The sequence below is a fragment of the Mirounga leonina genome, unplaced genomic scaffold, assembly GCF_011800145.1.
Source record: "Mirounga leonina isolate KUSES-001 unplaced genomic scaffold, KU_Mleo_1.0 Mir_165, whole genome shotgun sequence".
NCBI lineage: Eukaryota > Metazoa > Chordata > Mammalia > Carnivora > Phocidae > Mirounga > Mirounga leonina.
The window spans coordinates 49,920,734-49,943,873 of record NW_023270415.1 but is presented as its reverse complement, the minus strand read 5'-3'; the positions used below and the strand labels follow the sequence as shown (position 1 = coordinate 49,943,873).

At 35.4% G+C, this 23,140-nt stretch overlaps 1 protein-coding gene across 2 annotated transcripts in view; it reads left to right on the top strand.

Annotated features, from left to right (window-relative positions):
- Positions 1–23,140, top strand: part of LRP12 (LDL receptor related protein 12) — a 73,439-nt gene that overhangs the window by 31,637 nt on the left and 18,662 nt on the right. Inside the window, exons 2-3 of one of the 2 annotated variants that reach the window (XM_035011726.1) lie at positions 998–1,054; positions 20,823–20,958. In XM_035011726.1, coding sequence (XP_034867617.1) covers positions 998–1,054; positions 20,823–20,958 — 193 coding nt within the window. The remainder of the gene's footprint in view (positions 1–997; positions 1,055–20,822; positions 20,959–23,140) is intronic. The other variant, XM_035011727.1, reaches the window with a different exon arrangement.

Sequence of the window (23,140 nt, the reverse complement as noted above, 5' to 3'; positions counted from 1 at the left end):
CCCCCCACCCCACTGCAAGAATTCTTTCTCTGCCAGCTGGATTCCTGAGCTGTTGTAATGCCAAACCTACCTAATGATTGGAGGGAGACAACTTTACAAGTAAAGATGAGCAGTTTGTACAAAAAAAGAAAGAATACCTGAAGGGACATTGTTCACATTAATTGAAGGAGTAAATATCCTCAGCACTTCAAATGGAAGTTTGAGGTGACCCTTAGTAACTTATTTCAGTTATTTTCATGCTTCCATGTGCCCAACTTTGTGGTAAGAGGTATAGGAAATTGGAGGATACAAAAATAGAGTATAATTCTGTCCCTACTCTTAAGACTATTAGAGTTGTTGATGAGAAGAGGTTGAAAGACTTAGAAGACATGCAAAACATTATTATTTGTTTTAAGTACCAACATGTACAACCCTTAAGCAGTAGCCACATTGTGGAATGATTGAGCACACTCTTAGTGGAATGCTGTTTTTAAGAAGTATGTGATTCTCAGGGCGCCTTCGTGGCTCAGTTGGTTAAGCATCTGACTCTTGGTTTCTGCTCAGGTCGTGATCTCAGGGTTGTGAGATCAAACCCCGCCCTGGGCTCTGTGCTAAGTGAGGAGCCTACTTGACATTCTCCCTCCCTCTCCCTCTGCCCCACCCCCTGCTCACACACGCACTCTTTCTCCCTCTAAAAAAAAAAGTATGAGATTCTCTCTTTTCTAATAATCGTTCCAAGTTCTCATTTGAAACAAATTTTTTCTGATATTAATCAGATCTATGTAATTGATCTTCATATATATTTCACTGCATTGTTGTGATTTTCAAAGTGTTTTGTTATCCCTGCTACTACTATAATTTAGGGCTTCATTTTATTGTTTTGAAGGTTATTACAAGACTTTAGTTTCTAAATATTATAAAGTAGCTCTGTGTAGTTATTTTTCTTTTAAAGGTGGAATCTGAAAAACTTTTATAAATTTTATCTTAGAAATTAGTTTATTATTATGTTTAATTTTAGGAAATGGTGCTCATGCAGAACATTCTGAAAATGTGCATATTTCAGGAGTGTCAACTGGTAAGTCATTTTTTTGTAATGTTTAAATTTCATGCATGACTTATATGGTAAATATTGAAAGCCACCTGGTATCTTACAAAGTGATATTTGGCTATAAAAACTATTACTGCTTTTTGCAGCATATAATAAGGAATGAGGTAACTGGAACATGGAGTAATTCTCATAAGATAAAATTGATACTTGCATGCCCATGGAATGATTATACTCTTCCAAACAGACGGCATAATTATTTTTTCAGACAAACATTGAACCAAAAAAAAAGTTAACTCAAGTTGAATTAGTATTTTATTTCCTTACAAAGTTATATGAAATGAAATTTATTAAAATGTAATTTTGAATGCTATTTGTAGTATTAGAGCCTTAGAAATTAAGCATTTTGCTTGATTTTTTTATTTGAGTACTACTATATATAAAATTGTTGTTCTTGAGTGCACAATTTACATGTTATTAAAAAAACAACCCAACAACATATTTGTATCCATGAAATTCAGAAACTTGTTGAGGTAAATGTATTTTTTCCACTCATCTAAGCCTTTATAACTTAATAATTATGTAAAGGCCTGTAACTATTATAATTTTCATTCTTTTTTTTTTTAAGATTTTATTTATTTGAGAGAGAGAATGAGAGAGAAAGAACACATGAGAGGGGATAGGGTCAGAGGGCGAAGCAGACTCCCTGCCAAGCAGGGAGCCCGATGCAGGGACTCGATCCAGGGACTCCAGGATCATGACCTGAGCCGAAGGCAGTCGCTCAACCAACTGAGCCACCCAGGCGCCCCTAATTTTCATTCTTAACATGCCTTCCACTGCTTTGTTTCCATTTTTGCTCTATCAACTATAACTACTTAGGGGAGCAAAATCTTTTATTTTTGCATATACTGAAATAGAGTTTCTTACCATTGTTATTTCCCTTTAGTCTTGGTAAGTTTTATGTGGTTAAAAAATTATACTTTGTGTATTTATCAATCTACTGATTGATTGATTTCTTCATGCCATCTTGTACTTTGGTTATTTTTTCCTCACATGAAGCAAAACTGAGAGGTTCCTCTATTGTTTTATGCCTGATTTTATATTCAGAAAGTTAATAGACTTAACAAAACTTTTAAGAGTTAGTTTGCACAGCCAAACACATTGACAAGTGTGATTTTCTGAAAATGGAAGCAAGTGCCTTTGTAGCCCACCTAGACCCTTTCACAGTTTGTCTCACTGTTCTCTTGTCTTCTAGTTGTGTGATTCTACACATCAAGCTAAAATAAGCTTATTTGAAAGAAAACCTTAATTTTCTCCCTTTTTCTATTTTGAATAGCAAATGAGAATTACGATTATTTTTCCACGTTGTCACTATGAAGTAAGATTGTGTACAAACATTTTAACTTACACAATCAAATGATATTGTCTAATTAAGTGATTTCCAAAAATTTCAGTCTAAGGACAGCTTTCAAGCTTTTAAAATACTGAGGACCATGTTAATCTACTTGGGCTTCCATAACAAAATACCGTAGGCTGAGTGGCATATATAACAAATATATTTGTTTTCTCATAGTTCAGGAGGCCAGAAGTTCAAGACCAAAGTGCTAGCGGGGTTGGTTTCTGGTGAGATCTCTCTTCCTACCTTGCAAATGGCCACCTTATTGCTGTGTCCTTACGTGGCTTTCATCTGTGTGCAGAGAGGTTCCTGGTGTCTCTTACTCTTCTTGTAAAGTCCCTATGGCGGGGGCGCCTGGGTGGCTCAGTCGTTAAGCGTCTGCCTTCGGCTCAGGTCGTGATTCCGGGGTCCTGGGATCGAGCCCCGCATCGGGCTCCCTGCTCCGCGGGAAGCCTGCTTCTCCCTCTCCCACTTCCCCTGATTGTGTTCCCTCTCTTGCTGTGTCTCTCTTTGTCAAATAAATAAATAAATACATGCATACAGACAGACAGAGAGACAGACAGACAGACCCTATGTTCTATAGGATTCGATCTTACCCTTATGACCTCATTTTAACTTCATTTACATCCTTAAAGGCTCTATTTCCAAATACAGTAACATTGGGCTTCAACCAATTAGTTTGAAGGAAGACCCAATTCAGTCCATAACATGGACTTCAAAGAATTTTTTTTATGTAGGTTATAGCTACTGATATTTACTGTATTTGGAATTAAAACTGAGACATTGTTTTAAAATGTGTTATGTGCAAATTATAGTAATAAATCTATTGCCTGTTTACATCAATAAAATAATTTTATAAAAATGAATTTTCCAAAACCAAAACATCAATTAGAAGAATGGCATTGTTCTATAATTTTGCAGTCTTTAAAGAATGGCTTAAAAGAATATAGCTGGATTCTCACATCTGTTTCTGCATTCAGTCTTTTGTAATATGTTACTTTGTTTGACATATATGAAAACAATTCAGTCTCACACTGATGTGTAATTGAAAAAAGGAGGAGTATTTTAATAGCCTTTTCAGATAATTGTGAGTATTCTTCTTTGCTACTATACCAAAATTCAATAATTTATAGTTCAAACTTAGTTTTGAGTAGAATCTGAAACCATTTTAGTAAACTTTTTGTTCTCTGTTATGTAAAAACCCAGTTGGCCTTTCTTGCCCTTAGGATGGATTTTTTTTTTTTTTTACCATGCATCATTTTTTATTTATGCCTCAATAATTTACAAAATAATGGTGCTCTAAGTTATGCAGATTTATATGGAGTATGAGAGTTATGGCAATTTGGGCAGATCTAGTATTAAGTTCGGAATTTTGCTTCAACTCATCAAGATTAGATTCTGCTTCTTAATTTTATGTTTGCTTGAAAAAAAAAGAAATTAGACTACAAAACTGCTAAGCGTTGATGTTTGTTGAACATCAAAATTACCATTAAATAGATTCCTATTTGAAAAAAAATTCAGTTTAAAAATTTAGCCTTTACACAAACAATGAATCATGGAACACTACATCAAAAACTAATGATGTAATGTATGATGATTAACATAACAATAAAAAATTTTAAATTTAGCGTTTAGAATATGTAGAACCCGTTTTTCATATACTAATTCTGTTTATTTTCTTTAATCTTGACTTTCTACTTCTGCACTTCAGACATATATTTAGAAATGTGTATTCACTTGAAGGGTTGCCACAACAAAGCACCATAAACGAGGTGACTTAACAGAGGTTTATTTTCTCACAAGTCTGGAGGCTAAAATCTGAAATCAGTGTGTTGATAGAGCTAGTTTCTTCTGAGGTCTGTCTTTGGCTCACAGGTAGCAGTCTTCTCCCTCTATCTTCACATGGTCTTCCTTGTGTGTCTCTGTGTGCTAATCTCTTCTTATAAGGACACCAGTCATATTGGACCAGTCAGTACTGCCCACCCATATGACCTCATCTTAATTTAATTACCTCTTTCAAGACTTCAGCCCCAAATCCAGTTACATCCTGAGTTACAAGAGGTTAGGACTTTAACATAGGAGTTTTGGGAGTGACACAGTTCAGCCTATAACAAAATGTATATTTTAATTGAATGTTTATGTGTCAATAAATGCTTAATTTCAGAGGTCAGTGATGCCTTATTATGGCTTATTGTTTTTCCTGAAGGTTATTCTTATAAAATCTTTCTTCTTTGGAAGGAGAAAAATAATATGAAATCTATTCCAGTTACACCATTAAAAAAGTAAACAGTCTCAAAAGGTGCTTTCAGATATACAGACTCATTGTGGTTTTGCTGTGGTATGCAGCTGTAGAACATGTAATGCTTGATAAGCCCTCTGAATTCTGTGCATCCCCAGTTGAAATGAGACCCCCCTGGGGGCTGGTCTGAATGGAGAACTAGCCTTTGGAAGAATCTCTAAATGTAGGACTCTCTTTCTCTTGAGACCAGCAAGCAACAGAAGTGGCTTCTGCTCCTCACCTGCTCTCTTTTTACCTCTGCTACTCTCTCTGACAATGCTGTGCTCTTGTCCAGTCATTCTGTGCATTTTGGAAATTGTACTGACAATTTTAGACATAATTCTGACTTGTCTCCAGTTAGTGTTTCCAGGTAGTTTCCTGTCCAGACAGGACACTTTCAGAGTGAAAGGGTACACTATTTGTCATTACTCTGGCACTACAGACAAAACCAGGACTGTCCTGGACAGGGCAGGATATATAGTCACCCTCTCTAATGAATTAAATTCACTTAGCATGTGTTAAGCACCTGATGTGGGCCTTATGCCAAGAAGGGTGGAAGTAAGCAATGAGTAAAATACTGTTGTCTCAAGGAACTTATTTAATGGAGAAAAGAGACATCTGCAAACTGTACCTCTAATGTTGTCTTAATGTGGTAAATCCTATGATGAATAATATGCATATTAAGTAAGATGATGAATTTATAAAAGGCCTATTTACAGTAGTGAGTAGTGAATGACAGTATTAATTTTTCTTATTATGAATAGCACCAGTTGAGAATTCATGTAAATTATGGGAATTATTTTTTCTTTTTTTTTTTTGGACAAATAAATACTATTTTCTTAGCTTGATGTAATATGGGAACTATTTCTGATTGATAATATATTTTTGGTTCTTATGCTTGGGATAATTTATTTCTATTTCTAATCTATTCATTTTTGTCTTCCTCCTCCTCAGTCTCTACCAAAAGAGTTAAGTCTTAATCCTTTTGCTGGTTCTTACACTACAGGTTTTGGCATAAGAAAACATAAATTATCAAAAAGTATATATTGGGTGATTTTAAAACAGGGAAAAATTATTGGATAAAGTTTTATTTTCTATATGTTTTTTATTTAGAACTTTCCATTGTCCAGAATTTTAAATTTTATTTATTTTTTTTAAAGATTTTTATTTTTATTTATTTATTTGAGAGAGAGAGAGCACATGAGAGGGGGGAGGGTCAGGAGGGTCAGAGGGAGAAGCAGACTCCCTGCCGAGCAGGGAGCCGGATGCGGCACTCGATCCAGGGACTCTAGGATCATGACCTGAGCCGAAGGCAGTTGCTTAACCAACTGAGCCACCCACGCACCCCAGAATTTTAAATTTTAAATCTGCTTTCGTATCTATGATAAAGGAGAAAAGACAGATGATATTTTTGTAATTTTGTAAATCTGTGTGTTCTATATGTTTTTTATTTAGAACTTGCCATTGTCCAGAATTTTAAATCTGCTTTCATATATACAATAAAGGAGAAAAGACAAATGGTATTTTTGTAATTTTGTAAATCTGTGTGAATTTTCATGTGAAAATCATGAAATCATATCCTAGAAACTGCCAAGTAATTTAATTGTATATGTTGAGAGAGTAGGAAGGCTATTTTAACATTCTTTTTAAAAAATGTCTAAATCAAATGTCTCATGTTCTTTAAATGTCTAAACTTTTAAAATACCTAAGTTACTGCTCATCTGCTGCATAGAATGAGACATTTTTTAGGTTAGATTGATTTATAACAAGACGTTTGCATAAATTAAACTAATCTATTTGACTTTTTAAATTTACTTTAAACTGAATTTTACTCTATGATCTGTGATATTTATTTGAATCGACAATTCTAGAAATAATTTGATTATGCCCTCCCTATTACTTACAAATCAAGATTTTTATTTCTTTCACAAATTTTATTTATTATACAAGGTTCACTAAACATTTAGAAAACTTGGAAAAAGAGCAAAAAGATTAAGAAAGTTACCCATTGGGACGCCTGGGTGGCTCAGATGGTTAAGCATCTGCCTTCAGCTCAGGTCATGATCCCAGGGTCCTGGGATCGAGCCCCACATCGGGCTCTGTGCTCAGCAGGGAGCCTGCTTCTCCCTCTCCCTCTGCCTGCCTGTCTGCCTACTTGTGATCTCTCTCTCTCTCTCTGTCAAATAAATAAATAAAATCTTTAAAAAAAAAAAAAGAAAGTTACCCATTAACCCTGCATTATTAGTATAATTCATAATAATAATTTATTTGTCCTTAAAAATAACGGTATATGCATTTAAATTATAACTAATTTTGTCTTCTGCACTTTCTATTTAACATTTTATAGACTACATTTTTTTCATAACCATTATTTTAATGCCTGTATAAAGTTTCCATTCAGTGTCTATGTTCTAGTGTTTTTAAACATATCAATGGGTTGTTTCCAATGGGTTCTGCCTAGTCTCGGTCATGTTACAAGGGCCATATTAATATATATCTATCCTTTTTTTTATTTCTAAGACTGTTTTTTCACATAGATTTCTAGAAGTGGGAATTACTCTATCAAAGGTCATAAATAATTTAGGAACCTTTTGACAGATTGCTTTCAAAATGGATTGTACCCATTTACACAGCTATCTGCAGTGAGTGAGAACACTTACCTTGGGTATAATCATGTTTTTCTCATTTAACTTTATCTTACTATGTTTCTATTAAAGTCCCAACCTTTTATTTTCCCCAGATTGTTCAGAAATGTAATTGTTTACTTCTACTTTTGATTCATGGCCTAGAGTTGTGACATTGCAAAGAATAAGAGAATGAGATTGGCTTTCTTTTATAGTTAGGCAAAACTACTCTGAAATTTAAAGATTTTCTGGTTGCTAATAGGAACAGATGTGGGAGCTTGCTGCTTTCTCAAATAGAAAGTTTTTACATACGAGGATTAACATGTTATTCCCAATTCATCAGTGATGCAGCTTCTAGATATTTCTACCTTATAACATCTGTAGCCGAGGTTAGCTTGATCTTGAGTCTACTTTATATTTAATATGGAATTTTTTGTAAGGCAAAGCCACATTTCTGGGAGCAGAGAAAGAGAATATCAAGTTAGGAAGTTTCTTTCTTGATCCTTGTTTATATTAACTGAATTAGCAGAGTATATAAAATAGATTTCAAGTAGTTTTTAAGTATTGTTCTCCTTTTGTTTTGTCAGAATTTTTATTCTATTAAAGTCATCATCCGGGCACCTGTGTGGCTCAGTGAGTTAAAGCTTCTGACTCTTGGTTTCAGCTCAGGTTGTGATCTCAGGGTCATGATCTCATGGGTCCTGGGATCATATCCCAAGTCGGGCTCCCTGCTCAGCTGGAAGTCTGCATGAGATTCTCTCCCTCTGCCCATCCCTCCACTTGCCCATGCACTCACTCTATCTCTCTCTCAAATAAATAATTAAAAAAAAAAAAGTCATCAGAGCACCTGGATGGCTCAGTCAGTTAAGCATCTGCCTTCCGCTCAGGCCATGATCCCAGGGTCTTGGGATCGAATTCTGCATCGGGCTTCCTGCTCAGCAGAGAGCCTGCTTCTCCCTCTCCCTCTGCTGCTCCCCCTGGTTGTGTGTGTGCTCCCTCTTTCTCTCTCTGTCAAATAAATTAGTTAATTAATTAATTAATCTTTTTAAAAAGTCATCACCTTTATGTTTGTGTATTTGCATTTTACAGTTTACATTTTAGTACTCAAAGGCCTAGCACACTGCTGATCCTATAAGCCTTTAAAACAAATAATTATTAGTTGTGCCTTTTTAATTAGGATATATTATTTTCTAAATTGCAATTATTTTGCTTACAAATTAATTAGTAATATTTTGCATTAGTGTAGAGCACTGTAGTAAAGTGGCTTTTGTTTTTAGCCACTGTTTTAGGCTTAAATACTGTAATGTGGTATTTTGAAGTTTCCCTGGAAGATCATCCAGTCTGATAACACTTCTATTATCCTAGAATTTTCAGATCTTATGAAAGGAAGTAAAGCCTAAACTATAATTATTTGATAGCAATTTACAATTATTTTTTAAATATAGAGAAGTTGCATGAGTAAAGCAGCAGGTATAAGTGGTCCTTTGTACCTTTCCTGTGTGACTTTAATATTATTTTCAATTATTCAGTCAAATACTGGACCTCCTACTAAGCTTACTAAAAGAATTTCACCAGTTCTTTTGACCAGTATTATATGGTGTGTCTTTTACCCATGTTTTAAATGAAGAAAGGGAGGAAAGTTTATTATATTTTAGGTGATACTGAACCCATTAGGGTTTTTAGGATTTCAGAATATAAAAAAATAGAACAATGTGAAGCCAAGAAACTGTCCTTCAAATGAATAAAGTGAGTATAGAATACAAGACAGAGTACATTTTTTAAAAAATAATACACACACATAGTTTAGGATACTATTAATTTTTAAAGGCATTGCCTGGGGGCGCCTGGGTGGCTCAGTCGTTAAGCGTCTGCCTTCGGCTCAGGTCGTACGTAATCCCAGGGTCCTGAGATGGAGCCCTGCATCAGGCTCCCTGCTTGGCAGGAGGCCTGTTTCTCCCTCTCCCACTCCCTCTGCTTGTGTTCCCTCTCTCGCTGTGTCTGTCTTTGTCAGATAAATAAAATATTTTTAAAAAATAAATAAATAAAGGCATTGCCTGTGTTCAGAGAGTTTATTTATGAGACACTTAAGTTTCTGGAGTAGAGCACTCCCTGAAACTTTCAGAAAAGTAAGTAATGGTAGTATTATAATTTTATGTATTACACTTTTATATGTAGCATTACATAGTATATAATTAAATATTACTTACAATGTTTTATTATACAATAATATATTTTATATGAAGCATAGTTTATATTATATAATCATAATATTTCATTTATTATCAAGTCTTTAGTGAAGCAGTTGCATATTTATAGCAAGATTATTATATAATTTTATATTACATTATTATAAGAAGCAGTAAACAAATTCAGCATCAGAACAGTAAGTGTGAGCACCCAAGACCTTCGACAGAACAGGTTGTAACCTGACAGCAGTGTGTGATGCTTAGATGGTGGAAGTAAAACTCACCCACTCGAGTGAGTGGGCCAGATCCAGTGAAGGTATAATACGTTGCATTCAAACATTTGACACTTTCTTTTCTATTCTGTAACTTTGAAAATAATTCTTTTTCTACTTTGAGACTAATTCTTCAAAGTGTGATAGCGTGTTAATTATTTGTGATTTTGCTAAGGCCTGAATTTGAATTGGATGTACTGTGCAGCTTTTGTGCAAAAGCCAGTCACTTGGCCGATGAGCAGGGTAGACTTTGGATTTCAGTTGACTAATAGCTCCATGTCAGTTAGAGCTGATTTGATCTTAAACTACAGTACTGGAAATACAGTATCCAGAACAAAGTAGATAGAAGTTGTTGTTGTTGTTGTTCTTCTTCTTCTTCTCCTTCTTCAAGATTTTACTTACTTGAGAGAGAGAGAAAGACAGAGAGAGCACAAGTGGGGGGGCGTGCAAAGGGAGAGAGGGGAGCAGGGAGCCTGACAGGGCCTCCATCCCAGGACCCTGGGATCATGACTTGAGCCAAAGGCAGACACTTAACTGACTGAGCCACCCAGGCACCCCTGAAGTTCTTCTTTACTCCTCTTTTAAACACACTCTGGATAGTATATTTATTTCTGGGTATCACTCTTGACAAGACACTAAGACTAGAACAGTCCTGGAGAAGGATGTGCTTATACTAAAAAAAAACTATGTCAAAGCTGATAAAAATGGCTTAGAAAAATCATGAACGTCAAGGCCAATTTATGTTTGCTCAGGTGCTGATTTCTGCTTTGCCTCTTCTATTTTTCTAGCAAGAATCACAGTAAACTTCAAAATTAATATTTTTTCCCATTCAGGAAATAAAAGTAGTGGCTTGCTTAGCATTTTAATCTTCTGTAGTACTTAAAATTGGGAAATATAGGTACCATATCAATAGTTTTTATGCCCTTAACAGGAAAAAAATTGCCCTTTTATGCCCTTAGAAAAATGTATAAAAGGTTTAATCTTCCACCATTTACCTTATCTTATGCTTTGCTGGCAAAACTCAGAATTACTCTTACTACTTAGAAATTTTAGAATAAAGCTGCTTGGATAGTTTTATTAAGGGTACTCTCCTTATCTTATTCATATTGTGCCATGACCCTATTGGAACTGGAAAAACTGTATGGGGTTTTTTTTTTCTGTTTTTCCTCCTTTTTCTATATTTTGTGCCTCTTTTGACTTTTTAAAAAATGTATTTTATTTTACTGCCATGTAGCCCTTGATCATTATTTGTTTGTTTGTTCTGGACTTTAGTGACCCTCAAGAAACTAAGGAGTTACCTGCCTTGATTAGAGCTAAAGACCGCATGAAATATTTTGGTCCTCAAAAAAAACGGTATTTAAAATAATAGGAATAAATACATTGCTGTGTTCATTCTTAAGTGTCTGTGCTAATGCAAAGGAATATTCATTTAATTATAAGCAGCTAGATGTAGGATTTCCTGCTCAAAGTAGAAATGTGTGATTTTTAGTAATAGGTTTGAAAATACTGAGAGTCCTGAGTGTGAGTGATAGATTTAATATAAATTTTTCTGCTTGTACTGATCTTACCTTTTAAATAACAATTAAAAACCTTCCCATCTTAGACTAGTAAATATTGCTGTTAGAGTGTTAGTAAATATTTCCATAAAAGCGGAAGTTCAGTTTTCTGAGTTTCTGAAAAAATTGGAATAAAATGTAGAGTAAATCTAAGGGAACACTACCCATGTCCAGTCTTTGTCTCCTTCCAGTTCTGTCCACCCTCAGTGTGCTGACTGTTCTGACATTTATACTATGTGAGAGCTCAGCTCAGATACCAGATATTCACGGAGTCTGGGCAACAAAAGGTCAAAGAAATCAAGACATTGGGATAGGCAACAAACCCAGTCAAGTTGCAAGAAGAGAACTTTCAAACTGAAGTTGTTTCTTCCTAACGATGGGCTTCTTTTGTTTCCTATGGAGGTTGCCAGGGCTTAGCTGTGTCATAGAGGACAGCCTGACAGAGGGCCACTCTTGCACCTCATTCATCTTTGGATTCTGATGCTCACTTGAGACTCGCCCGGTGTTCTCAGTGACCCATAGACTTCATACTCAACATGCTTGCTTTCTAAACTGACTGTCTAACATTAAGAATACTACCATCTTCTGTTAGTCCTCCAGCCTTCCCTGCCTTTCCCCTTCTCTGTTCCTCTTTCCTTTAAAATACCTCCTTCAGCCTTCACTACATCCCCTTATTGCTGCTATTCTACCCCGTGCCCTCAACATCTTACCTATAATTAACTGCTGTGTGTACATTTTCCTTATTAAAGGTAGGTCCTAAAATACTCTTCCAAAGAAACCAAGAAGGAGATTAGTCCTGCCTTCAGTCACTACATAGATTTGTAGCAAATAAGAACCAGTGTTTAGAAGTTTTAAAACCTTTTCTCTCTGTGTTAATACAGGACCAAGAGAACTTTTTTCCAAAATAAACTACTTTTATCTTTACTGAAATTCTGTTGAGGCAGCTCCCTCTGTCTTCCTGATAATTATTCCAGGTGTCATAGGGAGTTCTCTAGGGCAGTAGTGTGTCTTAGTGGCTAGGACTGCAGCCTCTGAAGCCTACTGCCTGGGTTCAAATCCCAGTTGTGACACTTACTAGCTTTTTTGTGATCTTACGAAAATCGATTTCTCTGTGCCTCCATTTCGTTCTTGTCTGTTAAATAGGAATAAGAAGAGAATTAAATAGTACTAAGAATTAAAAAGAAGTACCTGAGAGGCGCCAGGGTGGCTCAGTCAGGTAAGCATCCAACTCTTGATTTCAGCTCAGATCATGACCTCAGGGTCATGAGATGGAGCCCCACATTGGGCTCTGTGCTCAGTGAGGAGTCTGCTTGAGATTCTCTCTCTCTGCCCCTCCCCCACCTAAATAAATAAATCTTTAAAAAAGAAAGAAAGAAAGAAAGTACCTATTAGGCAGCAACATTATCATTAGTCATGGAATCCACAGGCCTGACCACACACTCCTCCCTTTGATTGTATGCACTGTCCTTCAACTCATGAACCATAAACCTCGGACTTGAAACAAGAATCTCATCTTCAGCCTTATGCACCACACTTAACCTTTAAGTTTCAAAGTGCTGCCCTTCTCCTAAATTAACTGGACCAGTAGGTGTCTGGTTTTCATGCTAATCATCTGTCTGCATATCCTAATTTTCCATGTCTCAATGCCTGGTATTGCTTGTGCAGGCACAGTCTTTTCCCTATATCATGTGATTTCATCAGCCTTCAGAATCTTCTTTCTCACACCCTATTTGGCCATTCAGTAGTCACCCTTTGCTGCTGCTTTATCTAAGAGATGACGTTTTTGGTTTTTTTTTAAGTACATCTGTTTCCATTGGAATTAATTTCTTCTTGCTAGTGTTTTCAACATTTGGAATTGCTTTTGTATTATCAGCTGTAATGGAGTTAATATTTATAAAACACCATACTCTGAAAAATGAGACAGCCAAATCATAGTGACCGCCACTGACTATAAATGCCGTCCTGTGCTTATAAACAGACTGAACATGCTCTTGCTCGTGTTAGATAGTGACACTTCTGTGAAGTAAAAGTTTACAGGTTAGAGGAACTTCTTAGCTGACCTCTGTGCCTCACCAGTTTCTTTCTTTGCATCACATCACTTCTCTTCATAGTAGCTTACATTGGCTTGACTGGTATCTACAGAATTGGGTCATTAAATTTTTCTGATTTGGAATGTGCTCTTTCTTTACTTTGGCTCTGCCTACTTCTGTTTTGTGAAAAAAAAAAAAATGCTGTGCTAATAGTCTGGTAAGCCCTCTCTGTTCTATACCAATATAATGCAGGCTTTTTGTATGTGTGGCTCTTTGTGTCTATTTAATAATACCATATGCCCATATGATGCATTATTTATAATTACTTTAAAGTGTATTATATCATTCAGGACTATATTGTTTTGTATGTTCTCATAACTGTTTATATGTTTCTCGGACTAAATGAATAAGCATATCTCATTATTACAAAACTGCAATTTCCATGAGAGCATTAATTCTCTACATGCTTTTTTCGTGTGCTTTACATACGTATTTTAGGTACTTCAGTGGTCAGTAAAGCATAGTTGATTTTTCTTTGCATCTCAGTTTTGTGGTTTATTAAAACCAAAGGCCCAAAGATTCCATGTCACTTTTAGTCTAAACTACTTGTAGTCATAAAGTGTCAACTCTTGTCAGTTTTGAAAAGAAACCCAATTCTTCATCTGTAGAACAGGAAATTGTCATTTTTGTTTCCTTTTACAGGTAGTTCAGTTGTTTTTTGTTTTTCTTTTTTTAAGATTTTATTTATTTTTGATAGAGAGTGTACAAGCAGGGGAAGCAGCAGGTACAGGGAGAGGGAGAAACAGGCTTCCCGCTGAGCAGGGAGCCCGATGCAGGGCTCGATCCCAGGACCCTGGGATCATGACCTGAGCTGAAGGCAGACGCTTAACTGTCTGAGCCACCCAGGCGCCCCACAGGTAGTTCAGTTCTAATCATAAATTTCCTTGCCTGCCTCTTTTTTTCCTCGGACTTTAAAACCATGAAATCTCAAATTGAAGGACAGTTTCTTTGACATTATTTTGAAGTCATTCTCTCCTCTCCTCTACCATGTGTCCTGTGAAATAGAGGTAGTTTGAACACTTCCTATTTTTTAAATGATTTATTTAAATTTGATAGTTATGTTGCATTAATGTAGCTTAAAACCATAGTTCTTTGCTTTCCTTTGACATTAATGAAATGGTATCAGGTTAAGTATGAAGTCTTAAGTATTTCTCAGTTTTGTCATTTTCTAAACTATGCAGTGAGATCTTTGTATTCTAAACCTGAAGACTAATATCAAAATCTTATTGAGAACACCATCAGAGAATCTCTACCTATTCATTCCTCAGTTAATTCTCCCTTTCTTAATTGATAACAAACAGGATAAGTTAAAAACTGTAGATATTTAGTTTAGCCTTTGAGTATAGCTTAACCACTAGCATTATAATAATGCCATTTTCTTTCATTTTTTTCATTCCAGTTGTCCTCTTAGAACCACTATGAATTAAATAGGCTTTTTAGAGCTAATCAGATAACCTAATCACTACATAATTGTATGGAGAAGATGCTGTCCAAGTGGAAAGTTGCAGTCTTTTGAATGAACATTTGGAACCTCCTTAACTTGGGAGTTTCTGTTTCTGAAGTTATGGGAAATTTATCAAAAGTAGAGATAATGAATTATCATCATCTAAAATATTTGAATGCTTGTTTATATCTAAAGATACTGACCAGAGTAAATTAGGTAGATGTGTTTTTTGTAGATGTTTGTATTCCAAGAACCAGAAGTGATACCGGTTGTTAAGAGGTCTATTAAGGAATCAAAATGAACAAAGACTAAAATATAATCATTTCTGGAAAATCTCACAATCTGCTAAATTAAACACTAAACTAACAGGGCTTATGAGAAAAGTAGTGTTGGTACACGTCCCTTACAACTATGTAGCTTTGTAAGGATAGCCCTGACAAAATAGCAATCCAAATGCTAACAACAGTCAAGTATCCCTGACATGTATACCTAGAATCAGTCCAGACTTTGCATCTGTATCTTCTGGGCTTCCTACTTACTCCTTGAAGACATTTGCTTCTAGGAGAACAATTTAATCAAAAATAAAAATATAATTCAGGGCACCTGACTGACCCAGTTGGTAGAGCATGCCACTCTCGATCTTGGGATTGTAAATTCAAGCCCCACATTAGATGTAGAGATTACTTAAAAATAAAAAAATTTTTTAAAGATTTTATTTTTAAAGATTTATTTATGTATTTTAGAGAGAGAGCATGTGCATGTGAACTGGGGGGCGGGGGGAGGTAAAGGGAGAGAATCTTAAACCAACTCCCCGCTGAGCATGGAGCCCAGTGCGTGGGCTCGATCCCACAACCCTGAGATCATGACCTGAGCTGAAACCAAGAGTTGGACACTTAACCAACTGAGCCAACCCAGACGCCCCTAAAAAGAAAATCTTTAAAAAAAAAATTATATATGTATATAATATAAATTATATATAATTATATATATATAATTCAGAGATAACCTTTATTAAAATGTTTTGTTTTGTTTTTATAGCAGAGAAATGTCTTCACATCCCCATCTGTACTTGCAACCTCCCAAGATAAACTAATATAGAAGAAAGTCAAGCAGTTCTTTAAGCTAGTAAAGTAACCACTTGGCAATAAAGGAAGGCCATTCTATAGGGTTTTTGTATTTTTTCTTAAACTGTGAAAGCACCCTCTTCTGGATACTTCAAATCATTTACATGCTAAAAATAAAATTGATCACAACTTTGCATTATACTGACAAGATTTCTCTATTTGCCTGTTATGTATTAACTAATTCTCATTGCAGAATTAATCAGACTATAGCTAAGCTAATTACGTATAAGCAGTAGAGAAGGAATGGGTAGAATAAATGTAGGTAAAAGAATGTCAGGTTTGGTATATCCCAAATTGGGAGTATAGTCAAAGCCTGGATGGATGACGTTCAAACTAGCAGAATTATATAAATAGTTTAGTTCAAAACAAAAAGAGATTCATTTCCTAAAGCATTGTTTTGTGGGTATGTATCCCAACCTTATCCTTACCCTGGCTTCTGCCCATGTCAGATAACCAGTTAATTGGTGGCATAATTTCTCATTCTTTCCAGAGCATAATGGTGCCCAGTACATATTAAACGAATAGTCACTGGCTCTTTCCCACTTAGTCTGAACACATCTCACTACAGCCATTCCAGGCATTACTACCAACCAGTCTGACTTAGTATATCATGTGCTGTTATTTCTTGACAGTTCATTGTAATCCAAGCAGTGTGCTGAGTCCTTTACCATAACAGTTGTATTTAACCTTTGTAACACTAGGTGGTGGGCAGTGTTTTAATCCCTATTTACAAGTGAGGGGATGGAGGCTTAAGTATTATCAAATTGATTGTAACAATAACACCACAAATCAATCTTTCATATAAAAAGATATAAAATGAATAACAATAAACTAAGAAAAATTGAAATTACAGTTGATGATAGGTACTTGAGCTGAAGGGTTACAATGAGTTAGGAATGGGAAATCATTAGAAGACACTGAAATAAGGAAAAAAATAGAGGACTCAGAAAAAGTCAATTGGAAGACTGGGGTAGATGTTGGGAGATAAAGCAGGCCTAAGAGGTGATAAAGGCGGTCTCAATGTTTGATTTGGAAATTTCTAGTTTTAGTCGCTGTTAAGGCCTGATTTATTTCCTATGCTTGGAAGTCCTTGAAATCGCCTGTAATATTAAAGTAAATTTCCTTTTTATTTGAATTAGGTAAAGTGACTGTTCCTTTAACCAGCTGATGCCTAAGACAATAAAGATTCAGAATAAAGGATAAAAAGAAAGATTTGGGAAATACACACCGTTCTGATCGTGTTGAATTTGAGGTTGGGATGTCCAGTGGGCGTTTGACTATGCAAAATCTCTGGGTTAGAGATCTTAAACCCATGAACTGTAGAGCATAGTTGAAATGGTAGGAGGGAATGAGACCTTCCACAGAGAGCGAGGAGAGCAGAAGGCTTAGGAATGAACTGCAAACACCAGCCTAGGCAGAAGCCGGCTGAAGAGGATGATCTAGGACTAGAGAACTGACACAGACCAGTCTGAGGTAGGAGGTGAACCAGGAGAAGTGATGTCAGCAAAGTCTAGAGTATCAGGAAAAAACAAATCCCTCTTAGATACTCCAGAGAGATCAAGTAGGATGGGGATTGAGCATCCCTTCGATTCAGCAGTGAGGTCAATGATGGTTTTGCCTGCTAGCAAGGTTTTTATGGCATTAAGAATTGGAAGTCTGGTTTCAGTAGGCCAAAGAGAAAAAGAAAAGTGAAAAAATAAGGAAAAATTTATGAGTACATCCTGATGAGCCATCAGAAATGTAGTAGAGGGCACCTGGGTGGCTCAGTCATTAAGCGTCTGCCTTCGGCTCAGGTCATGATCCCAGGGTCCTGGGATCGAGCCCCGCATCGGGCTCCCTGCTCAGCAGGAAGCCTGCTTCTCCTTCTCCCACTCCCCCTGCTTGTGTTCCCTCTCTCGCTGTGTCTCTCTCTGTCAAATAAATAAATAAAAATCTTAAAAAAAAAAAAAGAAATGTAGTAGAAATATATCTTGATGATGGGAGATGGGGTGGGCATGATTTAGGGCTAAAATAGACCTTAAAGGTATTCAAATAGCAACCTCTTATTTTAACACATAAGGAAGCCAAGACCCAAAGAGGTTTAGTAGTTCACAATATGACAAAGCCAGTAAATGGCAGGTAGAACAGATAGCATCTAGATCTTATGATTCCAAATCTACCCAGATATCTATATCTTAACCCAAATTCTTAACCAAAAAGGGACAGAAAACTTTCTTAATGGTTTCTAATGTTAATCTTACTCTTGGCATTTGAATTTATTCTTTCTTAAATAGAGAAAGGAAGAAGTTATGGTTGTTCTAGAGTATATTTATCTACATGCCCAATGTATTGCACATGCAAAAAATGTGTTGATAAAAAGTCACCGGCTGGTTTTGAAACTAAATGCCAAACTCAGTCATGTTACAAATGTGCAAAATTAAATCAAAATATGTGTTCATAACCAATTAAGGGAGAAACATGATACTATCGTTTTGTTTTTAAAGTACTTATTGAATTAGAAATGTACTAAATCTTAAAATATCCATTCTTATTTATGAGTGGTGTATCTTCTCCTGGGGCAGTTGTATGAAAAAAAATAATCACAATAGTATTTTTGAGCATCCGTATCAGAACATAACTTAGTTTTTGGTATAAGAGCACCACCTATGGGTTTCTCAGGTATTCAGGGGGGAGAAATTTAAAACAAAGCCTAATAAAACCTAATGAAATTCTTCCTAGCTTTTCCCCTATAAGTACTCTATCCATTTATTTAAAGGCTAACAAATTGTCTGCTTTGCCATAAGTTATTCCTACCTGGTTTTTACTTTAGTATACTACTCCCAAATGCTTTGGCAAGCGATAACGAAGAAAGAAAAAGTTCTGATAAATTACTTAGGGTATCTTTTCTTTAATTATTATGATGATAATTCATTAGAGCAAAGTTAAAAGCAAACCTCTGGCACTTCATTGTCAGTAAGCTCACATTTAGGTAAATTTAGTCTTTTTCTAAAGTATCATTCATCAAAATGTAAAAAAAATTATAAGGGAAATTTTACTCTTAATGAAATTTAATCAAAAAAAAAAATTGGAAGCTTCAACTCTGAGTGGGCAATAAGATGTGTAGTAGGCTCTTGATATATTATATCCTTGTATTCTGTGTTGTGAGTCTGTTTTCTAACAGTGATTGGAAACAAGATCCCTTTGGTGCAATGTACCTAATTCCAGGGTAGACCCATTTTAGGCATGAACATTTTTTCTTCAGTAAAGTATACTTTTAAAACCTAGATTCTATTTTTTCTTTAGGGAATGGGTTATTCTATAGAAATAAGGATCGACTCTTTCAGCAATATAGCTTGCTTTATTTTGATCATTATAGATAAAAACTTTTTTAAATTGTATAGTATACTTCTTAGCATTTTAACCTTAATTGAATGGACTGTAACCTCTGTTATTAAAAAAAAAAAAAGGCCATTTTTAAAAATTATAATTGTAATAGGGATACTTGCCTATCTATAAATTGGGATAACTAACTTTTAAACTAACAGCAGAACTCAAAAAGCATGGAAGTTTAGGCCACATATTACCCCAGGCACTTTGCTTGCAAGGATTCATGTATTCATTCAATAACTCTTTTAGCTAGGCATGACTACTAAGTATTATGAAAGGAGAGTCTTCTCTTACCTTTTGGAAGATAGGCAGTATTATACATGTTCTGAGTTGTCATGGTTTTTGAGTTCAGCACATACTTTTTTTTATTCTGAAAATTGCCCCCATTACTTCTGATAACTGTCTCTGGACCCCTGGCAACTATTTTCCTCACTTTTAATTTGCTGCTTCTAATCTGCTGCTATTTTAAATATCAAATAATCTAATATGTTGAAATTACATCAAATAAGAGGTTCTAAGGTTTTAAATTTTACTGAAAACGTAAAACATTCATCATGTATTTTTTTGTAGCCCAATGACTATTTTTTAAATTGAGGGAGAATAAATTGTCACATTATCTGCTGACCTCTGGATAGGTAAGATGTGAACTGTATCACTCTGAAAGTTCAAGATAATGCAAGGAGAATAAACCAGGAAAGTGTTGGCAGTAGTTTAAGCTTGTTCTATATTTCTTCATAATATTCAAATATCTAATCACATAATGATATTTTAGTCACCTTTTCAAGCCTTTATTTTAAAATAATTTAGGATTCATTTATCTCCCTGTAATAAAATTTAGAAATATTAACAGAATAAATTAAAGAACTACTTTGCAGTAATTTTGAAGTATAGTGCTTTGCTGTCTTTATCCAATCATCCACTGACTTCGTAAGAATCCAGCATCTTACTATTGTGTTTATATGTGCTTTCCTTTCATAATTTTGTTCAGAAGACAATTTATATAATAGTCTTTTAATTTAAAGTCGAAAAACCAAAATTGTACTCTTAAGGATCTAAACACAGTAATTCAGTAAACATTGAACTTTATAGTTAGTTTATAATAAAGAAAATGAATTTAAAAGGTGAGTTTTGAAAAAAGATAAATGGAACAAGTTGATTAGCCAATAGCCATGGCTAAAGCTAGTTATCCTGACTCTTAAACTGTTATTCAAAGGTCCAATATGAAAACTTCCGTGCCTCCCCAAAATATGTACTTAATTAGAATGAAATACTTTGACTAAAAGGGAAGAAAATAAAATATCTTCCTGGAATAATAAAAGATCTTTAAGGTTGATGTTAGCATATTTTATTGTGTATGATTTGATGCCTGAAGTGTGGGGTTTTTTTTTAAATAAACACTGATTTACTTCCTGCTTTGTTTTAAAGTATAATAATTAGCTAAGATTGCTTTGGCTTCTTCCAGCTTGTGGAGAGACTCCAGAACAAATTCGAGCACCAAGTGGTATAATCACAAGCCCAGGCTGGCCTTCTGAATATCCTGCCAAAATCAACTGCAGCTGGTTCATACGGGCAAACCCAGGGGAAATCATTACTATAAGGTAATTCTGATACCTTTCTGAATTACTATATAATATTACAAAATATAAATTCAGTTTCCAAGTATCATCACTCAGCATGCAGTTATATGAAAAGACAGTTTTCTAAAAATGTAATAAAATATAGTTACCAATACCATATTAAGGTCCTTCCCCTATTATAAGGGTATGTGTTTTGAGTATTTTTCTGATGGTGGTAATGGATTTCCACTGAGCCACCCATGTTCTTCTAAATCCCCTTTTAACAAAAGGTGCACATTTGCAAAATAGCTTATTAGGAACAAGAGTGTAATCTTTGGCTGTGGGACAAATAAACAAAACTCACTAATCCACCTGGAGATCCAGCCCATAACCTTAGTCTCATTAGTAGAATCCTCTCTCTTACCAAGCTAAAACATGATGGTAGTGTTTACCTGTGTGTGTGTGTGTGTGTGTGTGTAAGACTTGAAATAAGCTGACAAGGTGTCTAGAAAAATCTCTTTTTTTATAACTTTGAAACACAAGAACTTTTGTTAAGAATACAAAATGAAAGAGGCTCCTAGGAGAAATAAACAAAAGTTTAAGATTACAATAAATAGAAATAAAAAGCTTAAGATTCATTTTAAAAATATTTAAAATTGCAGAAAAGCACTATGGGGATAAGATACTAAGGAGAAAAGATTCGGTGGAACTAGATAACGCTTGCTTAAGGAAATTATATCAGGGCTATTAGAAAAAAACTTTGCCTGAAGGGGAGAAAAAGAAGACAATACTGTGCCTTGACGAAGAACTGAGGCCTGAACGGAAAGAGCAGTCCGAAATCATGGCCTGCGGCAGAGGCAGTGCCTGCAGCAGCTCAAAGGCGTCCTCGGCGTTCTCTCATTGGCAGCGTTTTTGTGGGAAGAAGTATGGGATTTCAGATTTCGAAGAGACCTGGCATATCACAGACTCAAATCCCTTCTTACATTTTTACAAAATAAGATTGTGAGTTTAGCCTACTTTTGCGGGGGGTTTTGAAATATAATTAGTGTAGCGTTCTGTTAGTTCAGGCGTACAACATAGTGATCAGCAGTTCCCTACATTATTCGGTGCCCACCGTGATACGGTAGTCAGCGTCTGTCACCAATGTTACCGTAATATATTGACCACATTCCCTGTGTTGTACTTTTCATCTCTGTGACGTACTTATTTTACAACTGGAAGTTTGTACCTCTTAATCCCCTTTGTCTGTTTCATCCGTCTTCCTTATTTATGTCCCTTAACGAATGAGACAACCAGTGTCTCTTGAGAAACACAACTGTGTTCAGTCCCCCTTTTTCTGAGGAAGCCATAAAGCAGGCACCATCTGGTTCGTTTTGCTCTGGCCCGTTCTGCCCCAGGCCACACCTTCTGGAACACTGAAGCTGAGCTCGTGTGGAAACTGTTCTCTGTGAGAAGTGTGATTCTCTCGCCTGATGGATTGCTAGCGTGTGCTGTTGAGGTGATCCTTCTGCATTGCCAGTGTTGGGACCCGGACAATATGCCTATTTTCTGTTACTTATAATATGACTAAGTATAAACATGTTTACAAAATAGCATTTTTACCATAGGGATTCCTCGTATTGGATTTCTTTCAACATAAAACTAGAGTTTTTAGAGATTTTTATCTTTCAACCTAAAAATCCAACCCCAAAATTATATTTCCCACCTACCAGCTCAGTTCCATAAAACTTGGAAATTCTCGCCAGCACGGAGGAGGCTACATGGAATACTGCCATTTGGTTCTGATCATGTGTTGGGCCCTTGAGATTTTACAAAGAAACACTAAAACCAAGCACAATACTAAAATGCAGAACAAAATTAGAGATAAGCCATACATCTTTTAGAAAATTTCCTAAATTCCAGAAAAAGTTGATGAATTTGGATTTACACAGCCTAATGAGATCAGAAAGTGATTTTAGTAATTGTCTTAGTTCCTACTGAAATCCTTATCATTTAATACCAAACTTTAAAAAGATCTACACACACACACATACACACAAAGACAGTCAAGTTTCACTTGTGAATATTGGTGTAATCTTAAATTGTTCAAAAGAAATTTAATTTATACCATGATCAGATGCAGCTCATTTAGACATAAAAGTGAGTCAATATTAGAAAATTCTAAATTAATTTACCATATGAACAAGTCAAAGAAAAAGTATATGATTATCTAGAATAGAGAGAT